Source organism: Taeniopygia guttata, chromosome Z (genome assembly GCF_048771995.1).
Source record: "Taeniopygia guttata chromosome Z, bTaeGut7.mat, whole genome shotgun sequence".
Taxonomy (NCBI): domain Eukaryota; kingdom Metazoa; phylum Chordata; class Aves; order Passeriformes; family Estrildidae; genus Taeniopygia; species Taeniopygia guttata.
The window spans coordinates 80,394,961-80,419,851 of record NC_133063.1 but is presented as its reverse complement, the minus strand read 5'-3'; the positions used below and the strand labels follow the sequence as shown (position 1 = coordinate 80,419,851).

Genomic DNA, 24,891 nt, shown 5'->3' with positions numbered 1-24,891 from the left:
TTAATTTTAATTTGTGGCTTTGAGAAACCTCAATCTGTGTTTTGAGCATTTTGCTTGCTTTTAAAGAGGAGTCATATTTATTGAAATGCATGAAAAACACAGGGAGTAAATTCAATTTAAAAATTATATTCACTAGTTTCAGTGGAGCAGCCAACCTGGACAACTTTTAAAGTACAGTTAAGTTCAGGATTTTAACTTCAGTAATGTTATGGGTACAAAATTACATTGTATGAAGTGTCTTGACTTTATGAAAATAAGAGTGGCCCACACTAATAATACGTGATTTAAAATCAAAAAGCCTTGTTAAAAACCCCTGAAACTTTCTCCCCTTTGATCACAAGTGCTTTTCACTCTTCAGAAACCACATGGGTCTAAGTTTCTGAAACATTATCTATGTGCTTCATTTCATACCTCCAAGGTTTTTGCCAGACCTTTTCTTTCTTTTTTTTTCTTTTATTTTTTTTTCCCTCTGAGAGATACCTAATCATGTATCTAATTGGGCCTGAAAAGGTTTCAGGTTAGACACATGATTAAGTACTTGCAGCTCCTTGGAGGCGAGCATCAGAAGGAAAGTTTTTCAAGTGTTAACGTATAGGACTTAAATTAACATATTTAAACTAAAAAAAAAAAAATAGAACAGCTGTTTCTGTGCTCTTATGCTAATTTGTAAGAGATGAAAACATTTCATAATTAATAAAATTATGAATATAATTTCAATAATTAAAAATGTATCTTTTTAATAGATACATATTTAATAATTAGTTATTTCAAAGTGCTACAGGGGATTTACTTAACCTTGAGCTTCAGCCTCCCAGTCTCTCCAGCCCTAATTCACTGGACTTTGTAGAAATCTTGTCACAGACAGCATATGACTTTTGATGGACCTTTTTATACCACAGCACCTGTATAACAAATTGTACTACAAAAATGCACTAATCAATTGCATTCAGGTTTTTAACTTACATACCTGCAGCAAAGCTGAACTTGATGAGCTCTGTACACAGAGGTGGCTGGATTTTTTGAAACATAAATCCCCTTTTTACTGAGAAGCATTGATTTATTAAAGCTGAATTCTTTCATAGACCTGTATTGGTTTTGGCAAATCTTTCAGCAAAACATTTTTACTTTGACTCAAAACACGTGTTGACTGTTTAGCTCTGGATTTGCCCATTCTCTTTCCCATTTTCCTCTCTCATTTTGACTTTGTTTCATGCACCTTTATTGCTTCTCTTTTGTTATACCACTTTGGTTTGGCATCACAGCTTAATTTTAGCTGGAGATTGGAAAATTCCATTTCTGGGATGGTGTTGCCATGTGTGTTCTTCAGGAATGGAGTCCATTTTATTGTTTCAATACAGCCTCGTCTAGGGCAGATCCAAGTCTGCCACTGCTTGGGGCTGAGGGCCTCTTGCTTTGATGCTTCATCCATCTAAAGCTCAAAATCACAGCACTACTTGGTAGGAGAAATATAGGAAATTATGACCTCCACAGAGCTTTGAGGCATCTTACAGCACGAGCCACCACGATGGCAGGCTCAGCCTCAGGAAGCATTCACAGTGCTCCTCTTGTCCAGCAGGATTAAGACTGCTAGCACAGCTCAAAAGCTGGCAGGAAAACCTTTGTCTTCCCCTTCTGCTGCATGTGACTTAGCTTGGAAAACCTTGAATAGCTGGGCAGCTCTGTCCTCCTCCTCAGCAACCGTCAGTAGCTGCGTGTCCCAGCTATTTCCTGGATGAGGGAATTATTTCCAGCCTGATGTCAGGGGCTGTGTTACGGGAGATCTGTGGATTTCTGATCACTTTGGGAACAGACGCAGAATAATGAACACATAGGGTGTGGTGATGCAAGAGGAGCAAAATGGCCAGCCTGAAGGAAAGAAAAAGAAATTTATCTCCAAAGAAGCACAGTGCTGGGCATAATAAACACAGTGTGCTCCAGCATTTCTGAGTCCAGTATCAGAATGGGGAAATGCCTTTGGGCAGGAGAGGATGCCAAAGTCAGGGCACTGACCGCAGGGTGTGCAGGGCTGCTGGCTCTGCTCAGGTGAAGAGATCACCCCCAGACAACTATTCTCCATCTTTTATTAAATTCCTAGGAAAGTAGCTTTATGTTCTCTCAGATATGCTGTATCAAGTCCCCCACAGCTGTAGAGATCCCTGGTAATTCCTTGGCCCAGGTGTGGCTGTAATAAATCCCTGCCTTTCTCTGCTGGGCTCATGGTGACCAGCACACCAAGCACTCCTTACAGCTTCTTCACTCCACTCTTCCTCAGGGGCTTGAGAGCTCAGTTAGACCATGCTGAGAACTGCAAAAAGGCCTCAATCCCCTCCAAACCAGCCCCATGCTGTTCATCCTGGGAGCTGTTCTCACCCTGAGAAGGAGGAGAAGGATGTGGTGGCTGTGTGCAGCTCAACCTTTTAAATGCTGTGTGAAGTAGGAGCAGAGATTTATCAACCTGACTGATGTATGAGGAGCAGCTGTTAGAGCACAGTGAAGTGCTGGGGAGAAGATGCTTCTTTTGCCTGAGCAAGTTTGCATTTGCCTGAGTGATTCAAATCTGGGCCCTTTAAGAACAACCTCCAAGTGCAAACAGAGGGAGAGAGGAGAGAGAAGAAGACACCATTGGAGGCATTTTCCTCTCATTGCCTCAGGTCACTGGATAGGTCAGGTAACAAGGATAGGATGAGGAGCAAAAATGTGACAAAGTGGAAGGTCCACCCATTTAAGTGTCCAAGTGCAAAAAAACAAGAATTTATTTTGCTCTCTGTCACCTTTGCTCCATTACTGCTGTAGGGTCTGGGCATCACCCATGGAACACAGGGTTGATTTTCCCCTCTTTCACACCAGGTGTGGGGAGCAGAGCACCAGGAATTCTGCTGCCAATTCTTACCCAAGTGACAATCTTGGCCCCTTTTGTTCTTCAATTGTTTTTTGCGATCTCAAAGCAAAGATCATAGCTTTTATTTGGTGCTGGGTTACAGATTTAATTAGGAAGAGCTGACTAAAGAGGTTTGCTGATTTTTTTTTTTTGTCCTCTTTGGCAGTTTCATAATAAATAATGTGGAAAGAGAAATGCCTTTTGTTATTGTTCTTTTGTGGATAGATTGGCAGGTTATAATTTGTTCACAGAACTACACTTGCATGTGGGGAAACCAGGAGATAACATATCTTTCCCCCTTCAACCAGCTGACTTCAGAAGTTATGAAATAGCAAGTGGTTTTACTTAGGAGTGTTTGTGTTTGCAGAGCTAAAAGAGCTGCTGCCTCTCCTGTTTTGTTAGCTGGAAGAAAAGACTTTGGACAGTGGTGTGAAGAGGATGCAAAACTTTTCCTTATAAGTTTTTCTTGCAAATAAGACAGCCTGACAGCTTTCAAATTTCTGGGTCTTTTTAGGAATCCCGTTGGTTTTCTCTAATATGGCACATGCTTTGTAAGCAGGAACAGATCCTGCACTTAAATTTTCACATTTTTCTCATAACATTTGGCTTTTGATTTTGACGTCAAAACAGAGTGGGAGTTTACACCTTGAGTTACAGAGAAATTCTTACAGCTGCACTGTCAGATTTTGAATTCTGCTACCAAAAGTCTCATTATTTATGAACAAAATTCCACATGCCCTGTGCACCACTGCTTCTGGAAAGGCGTGATTGAGCAGGTACTGGATCAATGCCATGATCAGAAGCTTCTTGCTCAGTCTGTAACTCAGAGGACCAATTTTTTTTCCTTTTTTCTTCTTTTTTTTTTTTTTTTCTTTTTCTTTTTTTTTTTTTTTTTAATCTGTTCTTAATCTTAGACTTGTTCAGCTTGGAAGGCTCTGCCAGGAATTTAAACTCCAGCTGGCACAATCTTTTTGGACTCAGGGGAACATTCAAGGCTGTCCTCTCTGCCAGGGTTGGTAGCAGGGAAGGAAGAGACACCAAGAAGAAACTTAACAAATTAACATATAAAAATATGTAAAAATTAAGCAAAGCAGTTCTCTGTATTGGCATCATGCTCAAATTGGGCTTGAAGACTTCAAACATTAATTTTGAGTGCCTCAACATTATTTATATTTTGCAATAATTTATTTTGGCTGTAATTCACAGAAAGAATTCACTATTTCCAGCTTTTGTTCCAACTTAAAGCAAATTTTTGTTGTTTTGGCTGTTAGCAATGACTCAAAACAATCTCTGTCTATAGAGTCTATGTTCTTCCAGGTTCTTAGGTACATACCTAAATGTAAACAGATAAACAGTATTTCTGAGTGCAGAAAAATTGCTCAAGTGGTTCAAGTTAGGTACATGGGTAGATCTGGTAATGTTGAAAAGCCAAGTATATAAATTATAATATATATTGATTTTAAAATAAGCATTTCTCCTCCATAAAGTACACTAATACTAATCCCAAATTAAACAGCACAGAGCATACTAAAATTCTTATCTGGTAATTGCAAAGTTAAACAATGTCTGAAGTTGTGCAGTTTGATGTCCTTGAAAAAATTCTAAGTTTCAATATTGCTCCACAATTTTGAATCCTTGTTTAAGTCACAGTGGAAAAGAAAAAGAAGAAAATGCTGTACAGTAAAAGCATAAAATAAATAAATAGGGACTGAAAAAGTATAGCATCTCTGCAAAGTCATATAGCCCTTCCAAAATCAACTTCATGCATGTTGTTCAATGTAGAAGGAATCGATTAAAACAAACAAAATAATAGATAGTCTTTGATATGAGCAGCTGTTGGTGAGATAATTTGCTTTCTTGCTGCTAATATGTTCATGCATTTTATTAGGAAATTCTGTCTCATGTCCTGAACCAGAAGGAGGACAAAGGAGATAGCATAGTGCATGCATGATGCAAGGAATACAGTAATGCAAAACATCTGGGTGGAGCAGAGGACAGCTCAAACTGGTGTTGTCTATTAAAAAAGCAACCTTCCCTTTGTTTATTAATTTTTTCTTTTCACACAGAAAAAAAAAAAAAGAAACAACCAAAAACATGGATATATTTCTCATTGATGACGTGCTGTCAGGTTTTTTTTTTTTTAAATCCACTCAAATAAGTTTGCACTCCTGAATGATGTGAGTGAAAAAACTTGCATATAATTGTTTTGACAAAGTGACTTTAGGGTCACTCTAGTTGATTTTAACCAGAACTGAATTACACACAATTTCCATGGGAGAAAATCTGGCTGTTTATTGATAAACTCTTAAAAAATATGGGCCCTACTTATAACACTCTATAAAGATAATATTTATTGATTCAGTTATTAATATAAGCAAACCAAATATGCTTGGTGTTTTTTCAGGTTGGCTTAATAAATGTGTACCTATTCTGTCAAGTTATTAGCAGATAATAAGTCATGAATAATAAATATCTACATCCCAGGCATAAATATGTGAACTCTTGGGACTTCCAAGCATTTCTTGGAAATCTGGAAGCTGCGTAAGTGGTTGTGAGTAAGTGTACACAATTTCCCAGCAGCGATGAAATAAACTTACCTTTTTTTTTCCACAGATTTAAAAAGTTTACCCACATTTCCCTCCTTTTTGTCTAGCTCTGTTAGAGGGTATTAACGTTTTCATATTTGTTCAGAGGGTGATCCTGATGGTCACTCAAAGTGTGGCAGCTGGGTGTTTGTGTTGGCTGCAAAACCAATTCCATCCACATTAAGGAAACTGATCCTGTGATTAGAAGGCAGAGATTGATAAAAAATAGCTTTTGAGGAAAACTGATGAATTCTTGGGTAGAGATTTAACACCTACCACTCAGCAGCACACACTACTTGTGTGCAGCCTTCTTTTCCCAAGGCGTGAAGCAAGACTTGTGTGGTTTAAACCAGCCCCATGCAAGCAGAGAGGGGAGGAAAAAGTATTTTAACTTAAAATAAATAAATAAAACCCCATTTTAATAAATATATGCAGCTAAATCTTCTTTGTAAAGCCACAAAAATTTTTAATTTGTGGTAGGGAAAGAAAAAAATCTGCTCCTTTTTTTCCTGCTGGCAAAGAACACCACCACTTCTAAATATGGCGACGTCATGTTTTCTTGCCCTCACAATTTCCTTTTCACTTTCACTTCTCGCTTAGGAAAGCTGAAATATCATCCCTTTTACCTCATTTTCCTACTCTGTAATTCCAAATGTTCTTCTAGAAATATTGAGCAGTCATCCTCTGAGCAGTCCCCCCTGCTTCAGGGTGAACCAAACGGGTCTCTTGCAAAGGTGGCATTTTCAAAGCTGAGTGTGTGAAACTGAACAAATGTTTGTGTGACCCTGAGTTGCACGTGCAGAATTCATATCTGCAGCTATCAAAGGGGCACCTAATTAGCCATGGGTATGTGAAAAAACCTGATTTGTGCATGCATGTTTCTTATGCTTGAGTATAAGCTGTAAAATAATGTAACTGTTTTGATTTCTGTGTGCAAGGGGAAGATACTCATTTGAACTATTGCAAGCTAAGCAAGATTTTATTTTGCAAGAAGTTCTAGATGTAGTCATGTCTTAAGCAGTGAGTCCTTGTAGGTGCAGACCATTCAATGCATTCTTCCTATGATCAGTCTGATTTAAAAGCTGTATTTTGCTCTTTATTTGCATCCTTATAAGGCTTTTGACTCTCAGTCTCTTAGCAGTTAACAGCATTGGTTTAAGACATTCACATCTTCCATCCATCTGCTCCCATGGCCCATCTGAAGATTACTGACCTGGCAAAACTGGCAGAAGGGAAGATGGTTCCAACCTGGGCTTTTCCTGAGGAAAACCTATTTTCTGAGCACTCACTTTTTCCAGGAATTTAAAATCTGCTGACACACCTTGCAGTGTTAGCACACATTTCCTCCTCAGGTGGCATGGAAATGTGGGCTAAAAGGAGTAGACAAGCAGCAAGGCCACCACGTTGTTTAAAACATCACAATTTGGCTCACTGGAAGGACCTTTCTTTGTGCCTTCTGTTCATCTAGGATAGCAACTCCCTCACCTTTTCCATCATCCAGAGGGTTCAGCACTTTGCCTTTGCATGTTCAACACTCCCATGGAAGCATTTCTATGTGTGGAGGAGTTTCAGATGTGCATCTTTGAAGTGTTTTCAAAAGATCAACATCATTTGAGCAGTATTAAGTTAATGATCTTACGGTTCAACATTCTCACCTTTCCCCACAATAAATTTCTCCCAGCATAATTTAAAGGCAGGGCAGCAGCAGCATTTTCTGGTGGCATGCTTGATCCTGCTGCTTGAACACACTCTCACTGCAGTGAGGATTCCTTTTTGCAGTTTGTAATTATGTGCTGAAAATAAACTAAAGCATTATTTCACTCCCTTTATCCATCTCACTTGGACGCTGCATCAAGCTTTGAAGAAAACCCACAGCTCTCCTCATTTTTGACATCTTGAAATAAACTTTTATGTCCCCATCAGTTACCTGGCAGGCTGATGGTCACTCATGTAACGCAAGGAATTCTAGGCGTAATTATATAAACCACAAAAATGAAGAATATTGCTTTTTTTTTTTTTCAATTCATCTGGCTTAAGTTAGGTGTTCTGCAGCTTTACAGTATTTTATTGCATGTCATTCAATGCTCTAAAGAACTACCTAAAGCCTTTGAACTTTGCATTTATTTTTCAGAGTGGCATTTAGTTTTTGTTGGGGACACTAAAACTAATGAATTAGAGTAGCTTGTGTACTGACTGTACCTTTCTTTGCTTTGCTTTTTTTTACAGCTAGAAAAGTCACAACAGAGCCTCCGACCGTCGAGCCTGTGACATCCCTGAGAACTGAGAGCGTGAAACTGTCTCCTGCTGGAGCGCCTCTCGAGCCTCCCATCTCTGAGACTCCACTCACTGAAGTGCCTGCCACCCAAACAGTTTCTTTGGAGGAAACAACCTCGGAGTCTGAAGAAGACACAGAAATGACTACTGATGTGGCTGAGGAGAAAAGGGAGATGGAGGTGCTGATGGAGAACATTCCCTTAACCACCCTTCTACCTCAGACTGTCACTGACAGCGAAACATTCACCTATGACACCCTGGGAAGGACTGAATATGATGTCTCACCCAGGCTAACAGACACCACGGCCCCAGATTTGGAACTGGATCACACTTACTCTGAAGCAGAGTTGCCCGAGGAACAAGGTAGGTCTGAAAGCATTGAGGACGCTTTCTTGACCTCTGTAATTTTTCAGGATAGCACAGCTGTAGCTAAGAGTTCCACTGGTTTTTGGGAAGATGCTGGAACGGGAGATGCACAAAGGCATGATGCTGATAATCAGACTGAGCAAATAGAAGTGGGTCCTCTGAGGACAGCTACAGATAGCTTCTTACAGACTTCTCGGAGAGAGGCTGCCAGGACAGGGACTTCAGAGTCACTAACAAAAGAGAAAGTGTCTCACAGTGCCCACCTCACAAATGCACCCACAAAAAAATCAATGGAGGCAAAATCTGACGAGAAACTTACAACTGTGGTAATCCCTAAAATTTGGCTCACCGCTGAGTCTGCAGAGAGGGAGGGCAGTGAGAGCATGCACACCGCTGTGCCTGGCACAGATTCTGGGGTGGCTGCTGGTCATGTCCCAGGATCAGAAGTGCCTGCTGCATCAGAGACACTCTTAGATGAGCAAGCAGTAACCACTGGACAGTTTTCTGAAGTGAAAGAGTCAACGCCCTGGGTTAAGTTTAGCTCTGCGACAGCGTTTGACAGCGAGGCCTCAGCTCAAGGGAGCAGAGAGGACCTGAGGGATGTGCAGCCCACCGTGGCTGCACCTGTATCCTTTTCTGTGTCAGCTGCTGATCAAACAGAATCTGAGGCCATCTCAGGAAGCACTGATGCCCTGCCAAGCTTTGGAGAAGGCACCATGTCTCTGATCCCCTCATCTCTGCAGACAGAAGCACCCGCTGTCTTAGAGGAGCAGGAGGAAACAAACCAGCCAGAAATGAGGACAACAGATGTGGAGGTCCCTCGTTCCACAGCCACCATTCCTCCATGTGTTGCAGCAGAATCTGAGGGATGTTCTGCAAGGGAGAAGATCACACAGGCCCCTCCAGGCTCTGGCACATGGCTGCCAACAGATAAAGAGGAGGGGTATATGACAGAAGAGTCATCTCACCCTGGAGGAGTGATTGAGTTAGCTACAGAGGATGGCTTCTCTGGAATGGAGCCCACATCATCTCTGGGGCACACGGTAGAATACACAGTGCATCCAGGAACTCCAATTTCAGCAGCTACAGATGCAGCTGAGACAAGCAGGGAGCCAGCAGAGACCACAGGGGATGAAGAAATGGTATCAGCTGATGTTGGTCAGAGTAGAGACAGTACAAGTGTATCCCACACGAGCAGCTCCTTGGATTTGGAAATGACCACAGTATCCAAAATACCAGTGGAAGAAAGTAGTGCACCCATAGGGTTTTTTAGCTCCTCAAATGTAACTGTATTGCCAAGTGCTGTGCCCACAGCTGTGGGGGTAACTGAGCATGAAGGAGATGAGACACCAGGGACAAAGGGAACTATTACATTTCCAGGTGTAACAAAGGTAGATACTGCAGTTCCACAGAAGGAGTATGATGCTTCCCTAGTTCCAGTTACTGTAGAGAGTGAGGTCTCTAGAGATATGACAATTACTGATCAGACTCCTTTTGATGATGTTTTTCATACAGAAGCAACAGAAACAACTGCAAAACATAAGGTGTTCCCAGAACTCTCCACACTGGACCAAGGTTTGGAACCAAGGACTGCCACACTTTCTGTGATATCTGCCCACACACACGAACCAGAAATGTCACCAGGATCTGAATGGCCCCAAACAGCAGTTCAGGATGAGACAGGCTCTGCTTATGAGGAGATGTACCCAGCCACAGAGACATCTGTGCCTGCAGCGACGCTCACAGACCATGGAGGAGTTCTGGCGCCTGAGGAAACCAGCACCTGGTTGCACCTCACGGTGACTCCAACAGCTGGAACTGCTCCTGACCAGGATGAGGAGGTCACTGAGGTGATGCCCATAACTGCTGAAACCGAAGCAAAGACACAGGACAGCCCAGGAACCCCCTCCAGGGAGGAAGATGATGCAGTGAGCTGGGATTCTGTGCCACCCTCCCATACGACGCCAGCAGGACATTCCACTGTGGAAAGCTTTACTGACCTGACTCTGGGAGCTTCTCCAAGCCAGGCTACGGAAGGTTCAGGAATGACTAGAGAGCCTGAGGAAACCAGGCCAGCTGTATTTGCAGCTACTGCAACAGATAAGGCAATAATTCTCAGCAGCATGACAACACCTTCCCTTGGTGCTACAGACAAAATTCAGCCTACATCTGCAACCAAGCCTTTTGTCACTCAGAAGTCCCCACGCATCCTTCCTGGGGAGGAAGAGGAGGTAACAAGCCATGACATCATCATAATTGATGAATCTGTTTCTCCCAGCAAGGCCACTGCTGAGGATGATCTGCCAGGAAAGATGCTGGAGCCAGAAATTGATAAGGAATATTTCACAGCGTCAACTGCCACGGCAGTGGCACGCCCTACTGCTCCACCCCAAGTGAAGGAGGCCACACAGGCCTTGCAGCCTCAGGAGGTGTCTCCTTCTACTTCACACCCTGATAATGACATAAGATTGTATGTTATTCAAATCACAGGCAATGACACAGGTAAGATTTTGCCTTTTAGACCCGCAGTCCATCAGAGTGGACAGTTTGTCGTGACAAACAGGTGTGCTTTAGAATATGCTGGAGATGTTTCTTGGATCCCTGAAGGATGCAAAGTACCACTTTTGTCTAGACAGCAACTTACTGAGTATTGGTAGGTCTATTTTTCTGTCCATTAAAAACCCCCTCAGAAATGTATTTTTTATATGCTGTGTGGTAAGAACGATCTCTACATAAGACTTAATATGAAACTGTTTTATTTCTTTTTAAAAGTCATGATGGCTACAGTCCAGTTTTCTTTTTCAATGTTGTCAAATCACCAATTTAACTCCAGCTGTCTGTGAAACAAGCATTTTAATTTCACAGCTTCCATTCCATGCATTACTAGTCCTAAACGAAGCACTAGATTATTTTAACATTCCATTGGTCTGTAGCAATTAACAATGCCATGTACAGTGTAGTCAGCTAAAAAATGGTTAAAGCACTCTACTGCCTCCTGTGATTTGGAGGAATGGGCTTTTTTTATATATATTTTTTTAAATAGCATATCATAGCATTTTTAAAATCCATCTTAGGGAATATGTGGTGGAAATTGATGCAATATTTAATGCTGCCACATTTTTTAGCTGATGGTTCTGTACATGTGTATGTAGCTTCAATTCCATGGGTATCCAGAACAGAAACTCCTAAAGTAGCAATGAACTATTGGGGTTGATGGTGAATATGTCTCCATAATGCAAATATTGAAGGGTCTGCAATTTTGCATGAAAGAATCTTGTTAACTGACTATTATTTAAGATGTCACGGTAAAACATACTTTAAAAGAAAAAGTAAAAGAACTGACAAGCAGTACAAAGCAGAAAACTTCTGTTAGGTTCAATGTTTTATTGTGTTTAATTGTCTCACGGTTTTATAATAATAATTTTATTTTTTTTGAAGGAACACAGTAAAAAATTTGATTTTTTTTTTTTGTCTTATATACCTTAACTACATGCATGTCTTTTGAATGGTTGTGTCTCTTTGGTTCTTGGCCATAACCTCCGTGCCTCTGAAGAACTCATCCAGCAGAATTCATAATTTATGGGAGTCTTTTGGATGGTTTTGTCAGGTTTGTTCTTGGTAGGGTTCCATTCAAAAAATCAAAAACCAGTAGTGTTTTTTTTTTTCCTTGAGATGTGCTATATCCTGTTTGGACAAGTAATATCTTGGCTTGGTATCTTTTTTCACATTTTGCTTATTATCCTATTTTATGTTTACAGGATGCAAATCTGCACAAGTTATAGCAATAGTAGCTTAGCCTTCTATTCCAGAAAATGATAGTTCTGAAACTTTTGTGTCTGTTGTATATTATCATTATTTTGTCTTTATATGTTACCAGTGCATTGAGAGTCTCCATTAAATGATACAAATCCAGTAAGAGCAGAAGGGTAATTTCTGAAGGCAAGATTTAACCACATATTAAAACCTTTTATACCTGTGGAAATTCACTTAATTTGACTTAATAATGAGTAGCTGGACTAGGTAATAGTGACCTCGTTTTTCCTATTAGACATTTGAGTTATGCTACAGTTTATTTCCTACAGGAGGGTGGGTTGTGCTGGGCAGCTGCGTGTTCCAGGTGATGGAAAGAAAGAAGTAGGATGGTTTGGAAGGGTGTGGATGCAGGATTTCTCAGCATATACATTGAGAAGAGCCTCATTTTGGGTTTTTTTTTTTTCAGAATACTGTGTTTCATTAAATTAGGATTTGTTTCAAAGTGGATTATCTAAAGGACAGAGTGTGCAGATGCTCTTCATAGCTGCTCTCACTCTGCTTTGGGTGATCAGATCTTTAGGATGAATTTTCTTCAGGGTTTGCCTTCTCCATCTTCACAAACTTTCAAAGCTGTGCATGCATTTCCCAGGTATAGATGTGCATCTGTGTCAGGGTGTTTGTAAGTAGACAAAAACTTACAAATCCTTAAAAATCTGCCTTTAAGAATTATTTAGTCTGTGAGGAGAGAAGAAAGTTGGTTGTCTAGAAATATTATTAAATTCTTCATATGGCACCATCTGTGTTCTCTTTATACACAGAGAGCTTCATTATGTGTCTAGTGAAATTTTAAAAAGGAGTTTTCTCCATTTTTTGGTTTTCAGGCCCTGGCAGTGGGAATTTCTCCACTTAGCTATCCACAGGCATCCTCTACCTACTTACTCCAGATTCAGTTAGAACTGCCAAAGATTTATTCTCTCTGATGGTTTGGATTGATTTATTTTATTGCTACAGAAATGAAAGACAACATCTGAAAAATCCTGTCAGGCCCAGTTTCCCCTCATTGTTCCTTAGTCCATAAACTTTTCTTTCAGCTGAAGAAAATGCGTATAGGGAGTAATGAAGAGGAATGAATTTGGCAAATATTACCAACATATGCCTTTCACTAGGATGTAGTTCAGCTTCTTATTCTATCACCCCTTATTTGAGAATTGATCCACTGTCATAAAGAACTACATAAACTGTACCTCTGGCTTTTTATTCTTAGCTGATCAGAAAGTATAAATGCAGTTTACATCTCTGATAAAACAAAGGTTTTTCCTCCTTTGGCAAGATTTCAAGGTAACACAGTTTAGCATTTTTAGATGAAGCTAATCTGTGATATATTCACAGATAAACAATGGCCTTCACTGATTTTCAAGCCAAGAGTGCCAAAAGTTCCTCCTAAGAAAGGAGAGCTTGCTTACCAAAGCCCTTCAAGAAATAAGTTTCAAATTGGAATTATAATAAGAGGTTATATATAGATGGCACTGTCTATAAATGAATGTATTTTCCTTTTTGTGTTTTGCAGAAGTGCTGGAACTATTTATGAGATTATTCTTTCCCCCTCATTCTTCACCTCCTTGTTATTCCGCTTTTGCCAGAAGCAACAGTTTAACAGTGAGGCAGGGCCCAGCAGAAATTCAGCACCATGTTTTGTCTCCTATCACTCAATTACAATAAAAACCTTGCTATTACACAGCTGAATATTGCTCCCTGCAGCTCCATTTGCCATCCACAGCGTGGGCACAGTAATCTTTAAGTGCTCCACGGAGGTGCCATTAGGCTTTGTTAGGCAGGAGCAGTGTTTTACATTCCATGTGGAGGAGAAAGGCTGTGCTAAATGTGGGAATACTTGGGATTTTGAGATATTTTTAGCAGTTTCCATCGAACAGGACAGGGAGGCGGTGGTGGTGGGAGCAGCCCTGGCTCAGGTGAGCTCACCTGTGGCCAAGCACAGGTGGAAGGAGAGGCAGGAAGGATTCCTTGTGCCTTTCTCCTCCCTCTCAAACCCTCCCCAGACTGGCACCAACTTCTCTGAAGAGCTTAGAAGTTTTTGCGCTGGAATGTGCTGTTGATATATGGAATCTGTTATGGATATATGGAATTTCAGGGGATATTCATCTTCATCATTACTGCAGGCTGAAGCTGCACTCAAAAGGCGTGGAGTTAAATAAAGAGGCAGGGATATTTTTCTATCTGATACACATCCCTCTTAATATGAAGTAGCAGAGTTACAGGAAGGTGCTATTAAATATTACAATTTCTAAGACTTCACATTTATTAGACCAGAAGAACATTCTCCTAGAAGACTTCTTTTCTTATCCTAGAGTTAAATAGCTTTACTTCTAGCATGCATGCTTCCAGTCAATGAAAGCCCTCACAAAGGAAGTTTTCTTTTAGATTAAAAAAAAAATAAATAAAACAAGACATGGAAACAGAAGTAATTTGGAGACCTGGTGGAAGGCTAATCTCAATTTGAATTCTAGAGGACGTGTTCTAGGGCTGATAAGAAAGAACACAGAGCTGACAGATAAAGCTGTTTATTTGTGTAGGAATACAGTGGTTTCCATTGAGAAAATGTAAAAACAATCCACATACTCCCATGTGGTCAAAGGTGAGTCAGGTGCACAAATTAATCTGGGTAATAAGACTTGTTTTTTCTGAACAGTCCATGGGCAGATCTGTTTCAGTTAGTGAGGAAAATACCCTCACGCATGAGGAAACATCCCTTTTTATGCTACAAAAAGGGTGTGTTTCAGAATGGAAGGAGCCTGGGACCTTCATCCAGGAGCTTTTCCCTTGGAATGATGAGAGTGAGGAAGCCAAATACCCCAGCAGCGTGGGGTGTTACTACGTGCACAGCTTCCCATGGCATCAGATGGGACACAGGATTTTGTCTTTCTCTTTGGGGATGCAGAATTCGACACTTTGTGCCCTGTTGTGTCCTCACAGCTCTGATGTTTCCTAATGGTGAGGGCTGCTGCTGATGTTGGAAGGTCATGGATTAGCAGCTGGGAAAGAAAAAAAATAAAACAAACCAAACCTGAAGGAACTTTTCAGCTCATAAAGCTTTTATGAGCTGAAAAATGCTTGTGGGGGTGTTGTTTAACAGTGGTTGAGGGGATGCTGGAAACATAACTCCTGTCTGAATCAGGAGTAATTTGCACACCTGTGTTTTTTGGAGACATTTAAAAGTCTTTATTTACTGAATATGTTTCAAAGTGTTTGTTGGACCCTGGGACTCACACCAGCTCTGTCTGGTTTCTTGTCCCCTCCAGCTTTGAAGAGAACAAAATTGCAGGAACTTGTGCTTTGTGGATGTGGAATTTTATGGAAAGAGGTTACAACCCTTTGTGTTTCAACATGTAATTCTCTGACATGCATATTTCTGTCTTAGCAGTGTGAGACGGCATGTGAAATTTGAATGAAATGCAGGATGGTAATGAGTCATAGTCATAAACCTTAACAAAGGAGGCAGAATAGAGTCTTTTCAGGTCCATCTTAGGCCTTGCCTTAAAATTCATTTAATCTTCTTGTCTTCACAGCTCCTTCTGGAGGGCTGTCAAAGATCGTCATGGCTCTGTTTAAGCCTGATTCTAATATCTAGCCTGAATTGCTCCTTGGCCAGTTTATACCCGTGTTTATTCTTGCCAGCATTGTCTTCAGCCTGAATAGATCTTTTTTCTTCCTGACACTTATCCCTTGATACTTTTATTCCTCTGCTCAGTTGCAGAGAATGACCATGTCCCCTTGTTCAGCCCCTGTTTTTGGTAACTCCTGAGGGGAGTGTGTGCGTGGGAGAGTGGGAATGTGCTGGTGATGTGCAGGGAGGGAAAATTCTGGCTCTGCCCCAGGGGCTGGGGGTGTTGGGATGAGCAGAGCAGAGGAGGGACAGGAGCAGCAAGCCTAAAAGTTTGCAGCATCCAGGTTTGCATCTCTCTCCATCTGCACCCACATTGTTCTCCTTTAAGATGTTTTATTCATGATCGCTGGCAAATAATCTCTCTGGACACCATTATTTGTGGTATACACACATGTGCTATGTGCAATTTTTGGTATGCCTTTTTAGCTAATTCTTGTGTTAGAGAGAATTCTGCTGAAGGGGAAGAGACTTTGCCTTTTTTGTGCTGAAATCACCATTTGTTTTTTCCCCAAATGAAGGATATATGTTGCTGAAAGCCATGGTTTCTTTATAGGACCTATTTCAAACCAAGGTTTACTGTAAGGAAAGCTGCTGTCTTGCAGATAGGCTGACCTCAATTAATTCCTGGTGAGATCTTGAGGCAACAGCAAAAGTGGCCTCACATAGGCAGGACAAATTTCCCACCTTATTAAATGCAAAATTTCCTTTTTTTTTTCCCCCCTTAATGGAGGGCTGGGCTTGTCTCCTTATCAATTGTCATGTTCTTAATCTCATTTTCCAGGGAAGCAGGTCTGACTGGAATAATTTTCACATCCTGAATGACCAAACTCTCTGTATTACTCATTTATTCATCAAACCTGCTGTAGAGACAGCCACGTTCTTCCTGTGCCTGGAGTAACTGAAGTGTTAAACACTGAGTAAGGTGGCCAGATCCTGATATCATCTTCCCCAGTGTAATTACACCACAGTAATTCCAATGAGGTGATTGAGAGCAGAACTGTGGTGTGGATGTGGGGGTAGTAGGTATCACAGTGTCTTCATAACACTTTGCAGATTCTGGGTCATTTTATAATTAGGTGATTATTTTTCTTCAGAACACATTTGAGTTCAATCCAAACTGGTAGATCTGTTGTTTAACTAAACCAGTTGGGGATTTTCTATATTAGAATACTTTTTTTTTTTTTAAGTTGGTGATATGGAGGGCTTTTTAAAATAGGTTATACTCTATATTATATAAATTGTATTTAACACAGAACAGCAGTGATGCCTTGTATAAAAGCAAAAATAATAACCAAGTAATTTTAATAAATTCAAGCTTTTTTTGTGCACTTCTCCTTTTCTCAAAACTAAGGAAAAACAAAAACAAACCAACCCCACCAACTCCTTATCCAACAGAGCTGAAACTTGACACTTAGAAATTTCCACAAGAAGCTAAAACTGAATTAAGACATGGTCTTTAGGCCACTATTACTGGCTCTTCCTGAAGAAAGACTTATTATAGAACAATAATTTCTCCTTCCACATTCCTTTCTAGACTTCCATAGATACAAGGAACAGTGCCCTCACATTAAATACTGTTCAGAGGATGCCTACACATTCCCTGCTGTTTTTGCATTGTATCCAAGGAGACGTCTCAGATCTAGACATAGGGATTACACATTTCCAGCTTTCTTATAGCTCTTTGTTTATTCATGAGAGAAATGAAGGAATTTTATTCATAGGTACAATGTAGTTTTTCATACTTCTGTTGTGAAGAACAGGAATCCTTTTAGAGGTTTTGTTTACATGTGGAGAAAGCTCTAAGAACTCTTACTGCAGATATGATGAGCTGTCTTTTACATAGTGATGCAATATGACTTAATTTTTTTTGAGGAAAGTGTTTTTCTGTACCAACATTTTCTGAATGTGTCCAGATTGCGACTTTTTAATGGAATTTTCAATGGTCTTTTTTTGCTCAGTTTAATGAGTGGATTAATCCTTGCTAATCCAGCCAGTCTTTTAAAATCTTCCTCATTTTTTTAAGTGATTAAGTGATAAATTTGATCAATAGTATACAAAATACCCACTGGTGTCTTTCAGAATATTTTCCTGCCACAAGGGACGATGTGTGCAGAGTGGCTGGTGCATATTTTGTGTTGTCTTTAGGAGCACATTGCTGAAGTTATCAATCTTTCTTTATAGAGTAATTTTTCCTTCCAAGCTGGTCAGTTCATTAGGACTTTTCTGACAAGCCTTGTGTTACTGCTTTTCTTAAATGAGGAGAACTCAATATGAAAACTTTCTACTTCCTGAGGAGGAGAAAAGCAGTTGGAATTTTATTCCTGGTCAGGAGTGTCTTCCAGTAGTCCCTGCCTGCCTAGGAATTACCTCTGCTATACTTCATTACCTTTTGGATACCCCTCATTAGCTCAAAGAGTGCACAAGAAATAATAGTTTTTAACTTCCAACCATATTCTCGGATTTTACATGTAGCACCTCATCAAGCTGGAATCTCATAGTTTCAGTGGGAGGTTTTTTGGCATTAGAAAAGGAATTTCCACATATTTGATGTAATTTTTGGGTTTTTTTTTGCCAAAATAGCAGCAAGGAATGTGCCTATATGTACACAGAATAGCACTGAGATTTTTGATTGTATTTCATTGTGGGATTTTTTCCTAAACCACTTCTTTTTTTTTCTTGAAAGTGGTGAGCAAAATTATTCTGGGCTTACTTATATATTCACACTCTGGCTTGTAGTGAGTTTCCAGTCACATGTCTAGTTAAATATTGAATTTTTAAATTCATGAGTCCTCAGGAAATGCTGTGGACACTTGGTCCAACTGACAGGACCAAGGATTAATCCAAAATGTTCCTCAGACAAGTATTTGTTCACACTTTAGGTGAATTGTTTGACTTATTGACCTACAGATATATATATATTTTCTTAGTTTCTTCTGACCACATACAGAGCCTGTCAGGTGTGCTAATTCTGCAGCAATATTACCATGTTAGCACAGGATGGAATTTGTGGCAGTAGATTATAGCCAAAAATATGTCTCCCTCTGCTGATTTTCAGTGGTGCAGTAACATTACCACAGCAAGGCATCTATTTTTAGCTGTAGTTGGTTTAAAATCTTTGTTCTCAAGCACTGTCCAACAGAAGTGTCTTTTCCAAAAAAAAACCCCAAGTGTTTCTAAAAACAAATTAATATTTTTCCAGAACAAATGTTCCAGTTTTGCTAGGGGAAAACAGAACAAAGCAGAAAAGAAAACTGAGATGAAAAAAAGTTACTGAAAGAAAAAATTATGTGATTCTATGGTTAAACAAACACTCATGTTCTGTAGGCACTGTTTGAAATTGTGTCTGGTAGAGAGACACGTTTGTGTCACTCCAGCTGCAGCAGAGGGGAGCTTACAGACTTATGCTGATTTAACTGAGAACCTCTGGTTTATCCCTAGGCTGCTTCAGGTGTTTTATAACCAAAACAATTTTATTAACCCCTGCAGATATTTTTTTTTTTTTTAATTTTCAGGTTTTTTTTTTCCCAGAAGTAAAGGATGATACTGAGAATAATCAATTAAAGTTTTGCAGGATCCACTCTGTATCTTCTGAGTACTATTTGCAAAGTACAAGGCTCAAATCTATATGCAAAAATCCTTGTGCCACATATGTCAATATCTATGTATGTAATCACTCTAATTATGTATTCTAAAACTAACTTGCATTTAAGAAGTTATGAAGATACTGCAGTGCCTTGAGCTATCACTGCCACTTCTGTAGCAACTCAATTAATTTTGCAGATGCAGAAGGGTCCAGGACAAGACTGATTTGCCCCAAACAAAATTTTAGTCATATTTCAGTGAAGAAAAATGAAACTTAAAAAATGTATTTGTTATGGGACAAAAGCTTGTGTGTTGCCACATGACTAATAGCTCAAAATAATGCCCTGAAAGAGCAGGGACTGCAGCTACAGAATGTGGTTTTGGATGGTTGCTGCATGACCAGTGGGCCTGTGCAGACATTAAATTAAAAGTGTGCTTATGAGGTACTTGAAATAATGCATGAGAAATAGTGGGAGATAAAATGCCAGAAAATCATCATGATAAGTGGAATGAACTTCTTCAGATATCTGTAAAAAGAGCATTTTGGGGTAGAGCAGGTGGGGTAATTGTCATCATAGCTTCAGTTTTTAGAAAAAAAGATTCCCTTCCCTCCTTCCTTCCCTCCTTCCCCTTTTTCTACGCCACTGTCTGTTTTAGAGCTTGAACTGTAAAATATTTTTGGCTTTATTTTTGCCACATAAAATTCCTCTCGTGGGACAAATCAAGAAAGAAAAATTTAGTACATGCCTTGTACATAAACCAATCTTTATTACTCCTACAATAATATGATGTCAATCTATTTTTTTTCCCAAACTGCCACATTAAGGAGTCTCCTGTAAGTTCTTTTTTTTTTTTTTTTCTTTAATGCCAAATGGTTCGGTATTACTGGAAAAAGGAAGAGGGGAAAGAATATTCCTTTCAGCCCTGAACAGCCACAGGTGCAGTCAAAGGGTGGGCATATGCTTTGAGATTCTAAGTGTAGTTTTAAGGCTTTTGCCCAAATTTATGTTGTGGGAAGTCAATTTTTGGTTCTTTGTGGAGGGAACACTCTCTCCCCATATTGATAGGGCCATAACTGGTTCTTTCTTGTGCCAGCTGTGTCATGGCAGAAACATTGGAGGTTCTCCCAGTTAGCAGGATATAAATGTAACAAAGGGATGGTGGTGAAGTGGGACAGAAAAGCCCAAAATTCATTCATTTCAGTCTTTCCATCTCATGTCATGGAATATCACGCATGAAATAATGGATGAAGTCATTCTGGTGAGCAGTTGCTCTTTCCCAACCAGCTTTTCCTGCAGAGTTGGACTTCTCTCTACACGCACCCAGACACACCAGCTAAGTCAGATACAGTCTGACTCCCTGCTTTGTTTTGTGTTCCATCTGGAGGAAAATGATTTATTGCACGGCAGTTGTTTGGGTTTGGGTTGTTTAGCCCTGCAGAGCTTTAGAATTGTCTTCTCTGTAGGCAGTGAGAGAAATGTTGTCGTTGGAAGGATGCTCACGCCCAGGACTGCTCAGGAGGAGGCACCACGGGCTGGAGTCGTGTTTTGTTAGTGACATATTGGAGCAGAAAGGAAGTGGGAATGACTGCCCTCAGAATGCTGCATGACAAATATCCAGGCATGAACTAGGGAGCTGTACACTGCCCGTGCTGGGGCTCAGCCTCGACACGGCAAAGCTGCCATTTTTAACAACTTGACATTTCACTCAGTCTGCTTCTTTTTAACAAATTTATTGTTGGGTGGGGGAGAAGAACAAAGGAAACACCAGGAATTGCCAGAGGGCTCCATGATATGCTTTTATAATAAAACAGTTCCTTTCTTGCTGACATGGTTTCTGCATCATCCTGTCTACTGCTTTGGAGTTTGGCGGGGCTGAGTGAGCCCAGAGCCCTCTGCAGAGCAGATGTCCACTTAAGTGAGATCCACTTTCCACAGGTGCCTCTGGCTGTGGCCAGCAGCTCCAGCCCGGGGTCCTGTCTGCAAAAAGGCTGCAGGGCAGGAACATGCCAGAAAGGGATACTCATGGATTTCACATGAAAACCCCCAAATATGGTAAAGCAGAAGGGCTGCATAATAAGTGAATTTCAGTAGGCAAGACTGACCACCCACCTTGAATTACTTTCAACTCCTACCCAGCCAGCTGTGCAGAAGTCACTCCTTACAATTACTTTCTTCCAGAAGTTTACCTGAATAGTTGAGACTTTTATGCAAGGTAAATTTATATATATGTGTGTAATGTAATGTCTTTTGACTCTCAGAGCGATAACAAAACATAAATTTTGATAAAATTTAGAAGGTTAAAAAAAAAGCCAAACAATCCAAGCCTCAAATTATTGAAACCTGCCCTACATCCTTAAGGATTTTTAAAGGGAGCCAAAGTTAACAAAATTTTAGAAATATATATGTCCAGCTGGGAAACATTTTAAAGTAAACTAAATAAAACCTTTTGTTTATTTAGAGTGAACAGTAATAAAGACCTGGATTTTATTAGATCTCGTCATGTATACTACTCGTGTTAATGTGAGGTAGAAGGATTAAAAGCATCAAAAATTTAATTATTTCAGGACTTTTTTGGGTTTTAAAATTTTTTTGGCTTAGGTGTGTATAATAGTAGCCGTATTTTTTTAATGCCTTAGACCAGCTCCTTGGAAGTATTCCTACCTTTTTCTGAAGTGGAGAAGGGGTATGCCTGGAGCACTGTTGCATTTTGACCATGCTTAGGTGGGATAATGATACTACAAGATGGCACAAGTTAGAGGAATTGCATATTCCAAAGGCTGACACATGGAATTTTGGTTCACCAGGAAATGTTGGTATTTCAAAATATTTTATTTATTTTTTAAAAAATTAAATAAAAAGAACAATATACATTGAAAAAAACCAACAAAACCAAACCTCTTCCATGAAGCAAATCAGCCCAAATGATGTTATGAGACTGATTTATTTATGTAAAATGGAATGGTTTTGTTCCAATTTGAATATAATATCTTAAGGTAAAAGAATAGCCTACCTAATGAAAGGTTTGAATTTTTTTTTTTTTTTTTGTATTGGGGACAGCTTTTCAAATCCCTTTTTTATTTCCTCACCATGCTTTTAAAACAGAATATATTCAATGAAACTGACACATTCCTGTGGAATTGGTTGAGGTTTTGGATTTTTTTTCTTTGATGTAAGAGCTTCAGCAAGCCATGGTCATAAAGCTGCTCAAATCCATGCAGACTGCAGTTCAGGTTCCTGGCAGAACTGGGGTTTAGGGGAGTCAGGGCATGACATAAAGGTGGTTTAAGTCTTTCCTCATCCTAGACCCTCTCCCAAACCCAAGTGTGAGGCTTCACTGTTTTTTCAGAGGGTTTGAACCATCCCCACTCTCTCCTGCTTTGAGGACTCCTTGCTGTTTTCCAGGTGAAGCAGAGTGTGGATTTTAGCTGTCCATGGGCTCTCTCTGGTGGGTAACCTTTGTGATCCCACCATGAGCATCCCAAAATTGTGCAGGGGTTTTGAAACAGCTCAGTAAAGCCATACATGTGTTTTATCAATGTCTTCATAGAACCATAGAAAACTGAATGGTTTGGGTTGGGACAGAGTTAAATTCCACCCAGTGCCACCTCTGCCATGGCAGGGACACCTCCCACTGTCCCAGCTGCTCCAGCCCCAGTGTCCAACCTGCCCTTGGGCACTGCCAGGGATCCAGGGGCAGCCCCAGCTGCTCTGGGCACCTGTGCCAGGGCTGCCCACCCTGCCAGGGAACAATTCCCCATTGCCAATCTCCCACCCAGCCCTGCCCTGGGGCACTGGGAGCCATTCCCTGGCTCCTGTCCCTGCAGCCCGTGTCCATTGTCTCTCTCCATCTTCCCTGCGAGGCCGCCCTGAGCTCAGCCCAAAGCTTCTCCTGCCGGGTGAGCGATGCCGGCTGTGCCAGCCTTTCCTGCCAGCAGAGCTGCTGCATCCCCTGCTCGTCCTGGAGCCTCCTCTGGGCTCCCTCCAACAATAACTAATAACATTTTAATCTTGGTAAAACACTATTCCAGTGCGGGAAATAATTTGACTAACGCAGACTCTTTTGATTTTTCATGCAAACCTGTCTTGTGGTTATGGGTTCTTGATGGTGAACATTAAGGATTTTGAGTTAGTGTCACGTTATGCAGTGAACTACTTTCAAAACAAAGAGTCCAAAATGGTTTAGACTTCTAACTAGAATATATTTTTTAAATTTCCTATTTAGCTGTATTCTTGTCAAAATATAGGGCCTGATTTAAAGCCCACAGAACATTTTATGTAAATCTCATGGCTTTATGAGACCTCTAGTCCTTCTAAAAAAGACTGAACTGTACTACTGCTGAGAAAAATCTGAGAATGTGGCTCTGAAGAAATAAGTGGATAAATTGCAGAAGTGTAAAATTCCATTATCTGCAGGATGCCAGATTAGATGTTAAGAGCCCCATTTTGAAAGGAACTTCACAAAACCATAAGTCTTCCGAATGAAATATTTTGTGTTTCGAAAGTTTGGAAAACATCATATGCTTTCTATTCAATTCCCTATTAATTCTTCTTCAGATGCTTATCTAATGGATTTTGAGAGAGTAAATGCTTTTTACTGCCTGCCCCCCTCAAAGATAGTCTTGGAAAAGCTCTTTGTAGAATATTAAAAGTCTTCCCAAGACAAGAAATATTGCTGCATGTTACACATTTTTGGATGTGTGCAGGTGTTATCTCGTGCACCACTAACAGGGAGGCAACTTTTCTGTTTTACCCACTGAAAAACTGACGTGGGTTTGGAACCAGCCATGACGGATTGGAAGGGTTGGATGAGAACTAATGACACCTTGGTCCGTGGCTCTGTGGTTATGTGCAGTAGCAGGCTAAAATCACCCTGTAGCCAGAAGGATTTCCATTTCTTACATAACAAGAGCTGTTACTGAGATAGATGCCTGCTCCTTGCAGGTTGTTTAGAACATCTAGATGTATTAAATGGATTAATAAACACTCCAGGCTGGATATACCTACCCTTTCCATCTCCATTCCAGTGCATACCTCATCACTTCCCTCCAAGAGAGGCTTTGCTGATAAATCTCTCCCAGGACTTGTTTGGGTTGGCACTCTGAGCTGACAACCCTTGGCTTTTCCTCCTTTTTAGCTACTTGTTTTCACTTTCCTTCACTTGGAGCCAGAATAACAAAGCACCTCTTTGAAAAAGGGCTCCTTTTGGCTTGTTTTCCATGAGCTATTGATAAGCAAACTCCTCCCCTTTAAAGTCCTGGTTCCATGTCTTTTTTAGTAGTCTTTGGTCTGTATGTGTTTATCTGCAGCAGGAATGGGTGTGAAATAAGCAGGGGCAGCATAACTCTGTGACATCTGGGCAGTTTAATTCAAGTTTCTGTGTTCCAGCCCTCAAGGTCTAACAAACCTGTTCAACAGGTAAAGACTTTTTCTTCTATATTAATTATATCTCTAGTATCTATATTTTCTAGTAGGTTTTCATTCCAGTGTCCTATACCCTGTTGACAAGGATGTATGAGCCACATAATTTTGTAGATTATTTGCCATCTCAGGAGTTATGGAGCATTTTTCATTGCTCTTAACCCTGAGCAACCTGAATGCTAACATGGAATAATCAAACCTGTAGGAAGGAAAAGAATTTATAATTAAAAACAAAAACTAAAAACCCCATCAATTACATTATTTACTATTTCCTGAAAAACACGTTATTTTTTTCTTTGGAAAAAAAAAACCCAAAGCATTTAAAACAAAACAAAACCAAAGATACTGATT

At 40.3% G+C, this 24,891-nt stretch overlaps 1 protein-coding gene across 5 annotated transcripts in view; it reads left to right on the top strand.

Moving 5' to 3' along the window:
- VCAN (versican) overlaps positions 1-24,891 on the top strand; it is a 98,763-nt gene that overhangs the window by 37,832 nt on the left and 36,040 nt on the right. For 2 of the 5 annotated variants that reach the window (XM_072921672.1, XM_030257715.4), the window contains exons 7-8: positions 7,690-8,100; positions 9,619-10,605. In XM_072921672.1, coding sequence (XP_072777773.1) covers positions 7,690-8,100; positions 9,619-10,605 — 1,398 coding nt within the window. Of the gene's footprint in view, positions 1-7,689; positions 10,606-24,891 lie in introns of all 5 variants that reach the window. The other 3 variants (XM_072921671.1, XM_072921673.1, XM_030257714.4) reach the window with 2 other exon arrangements.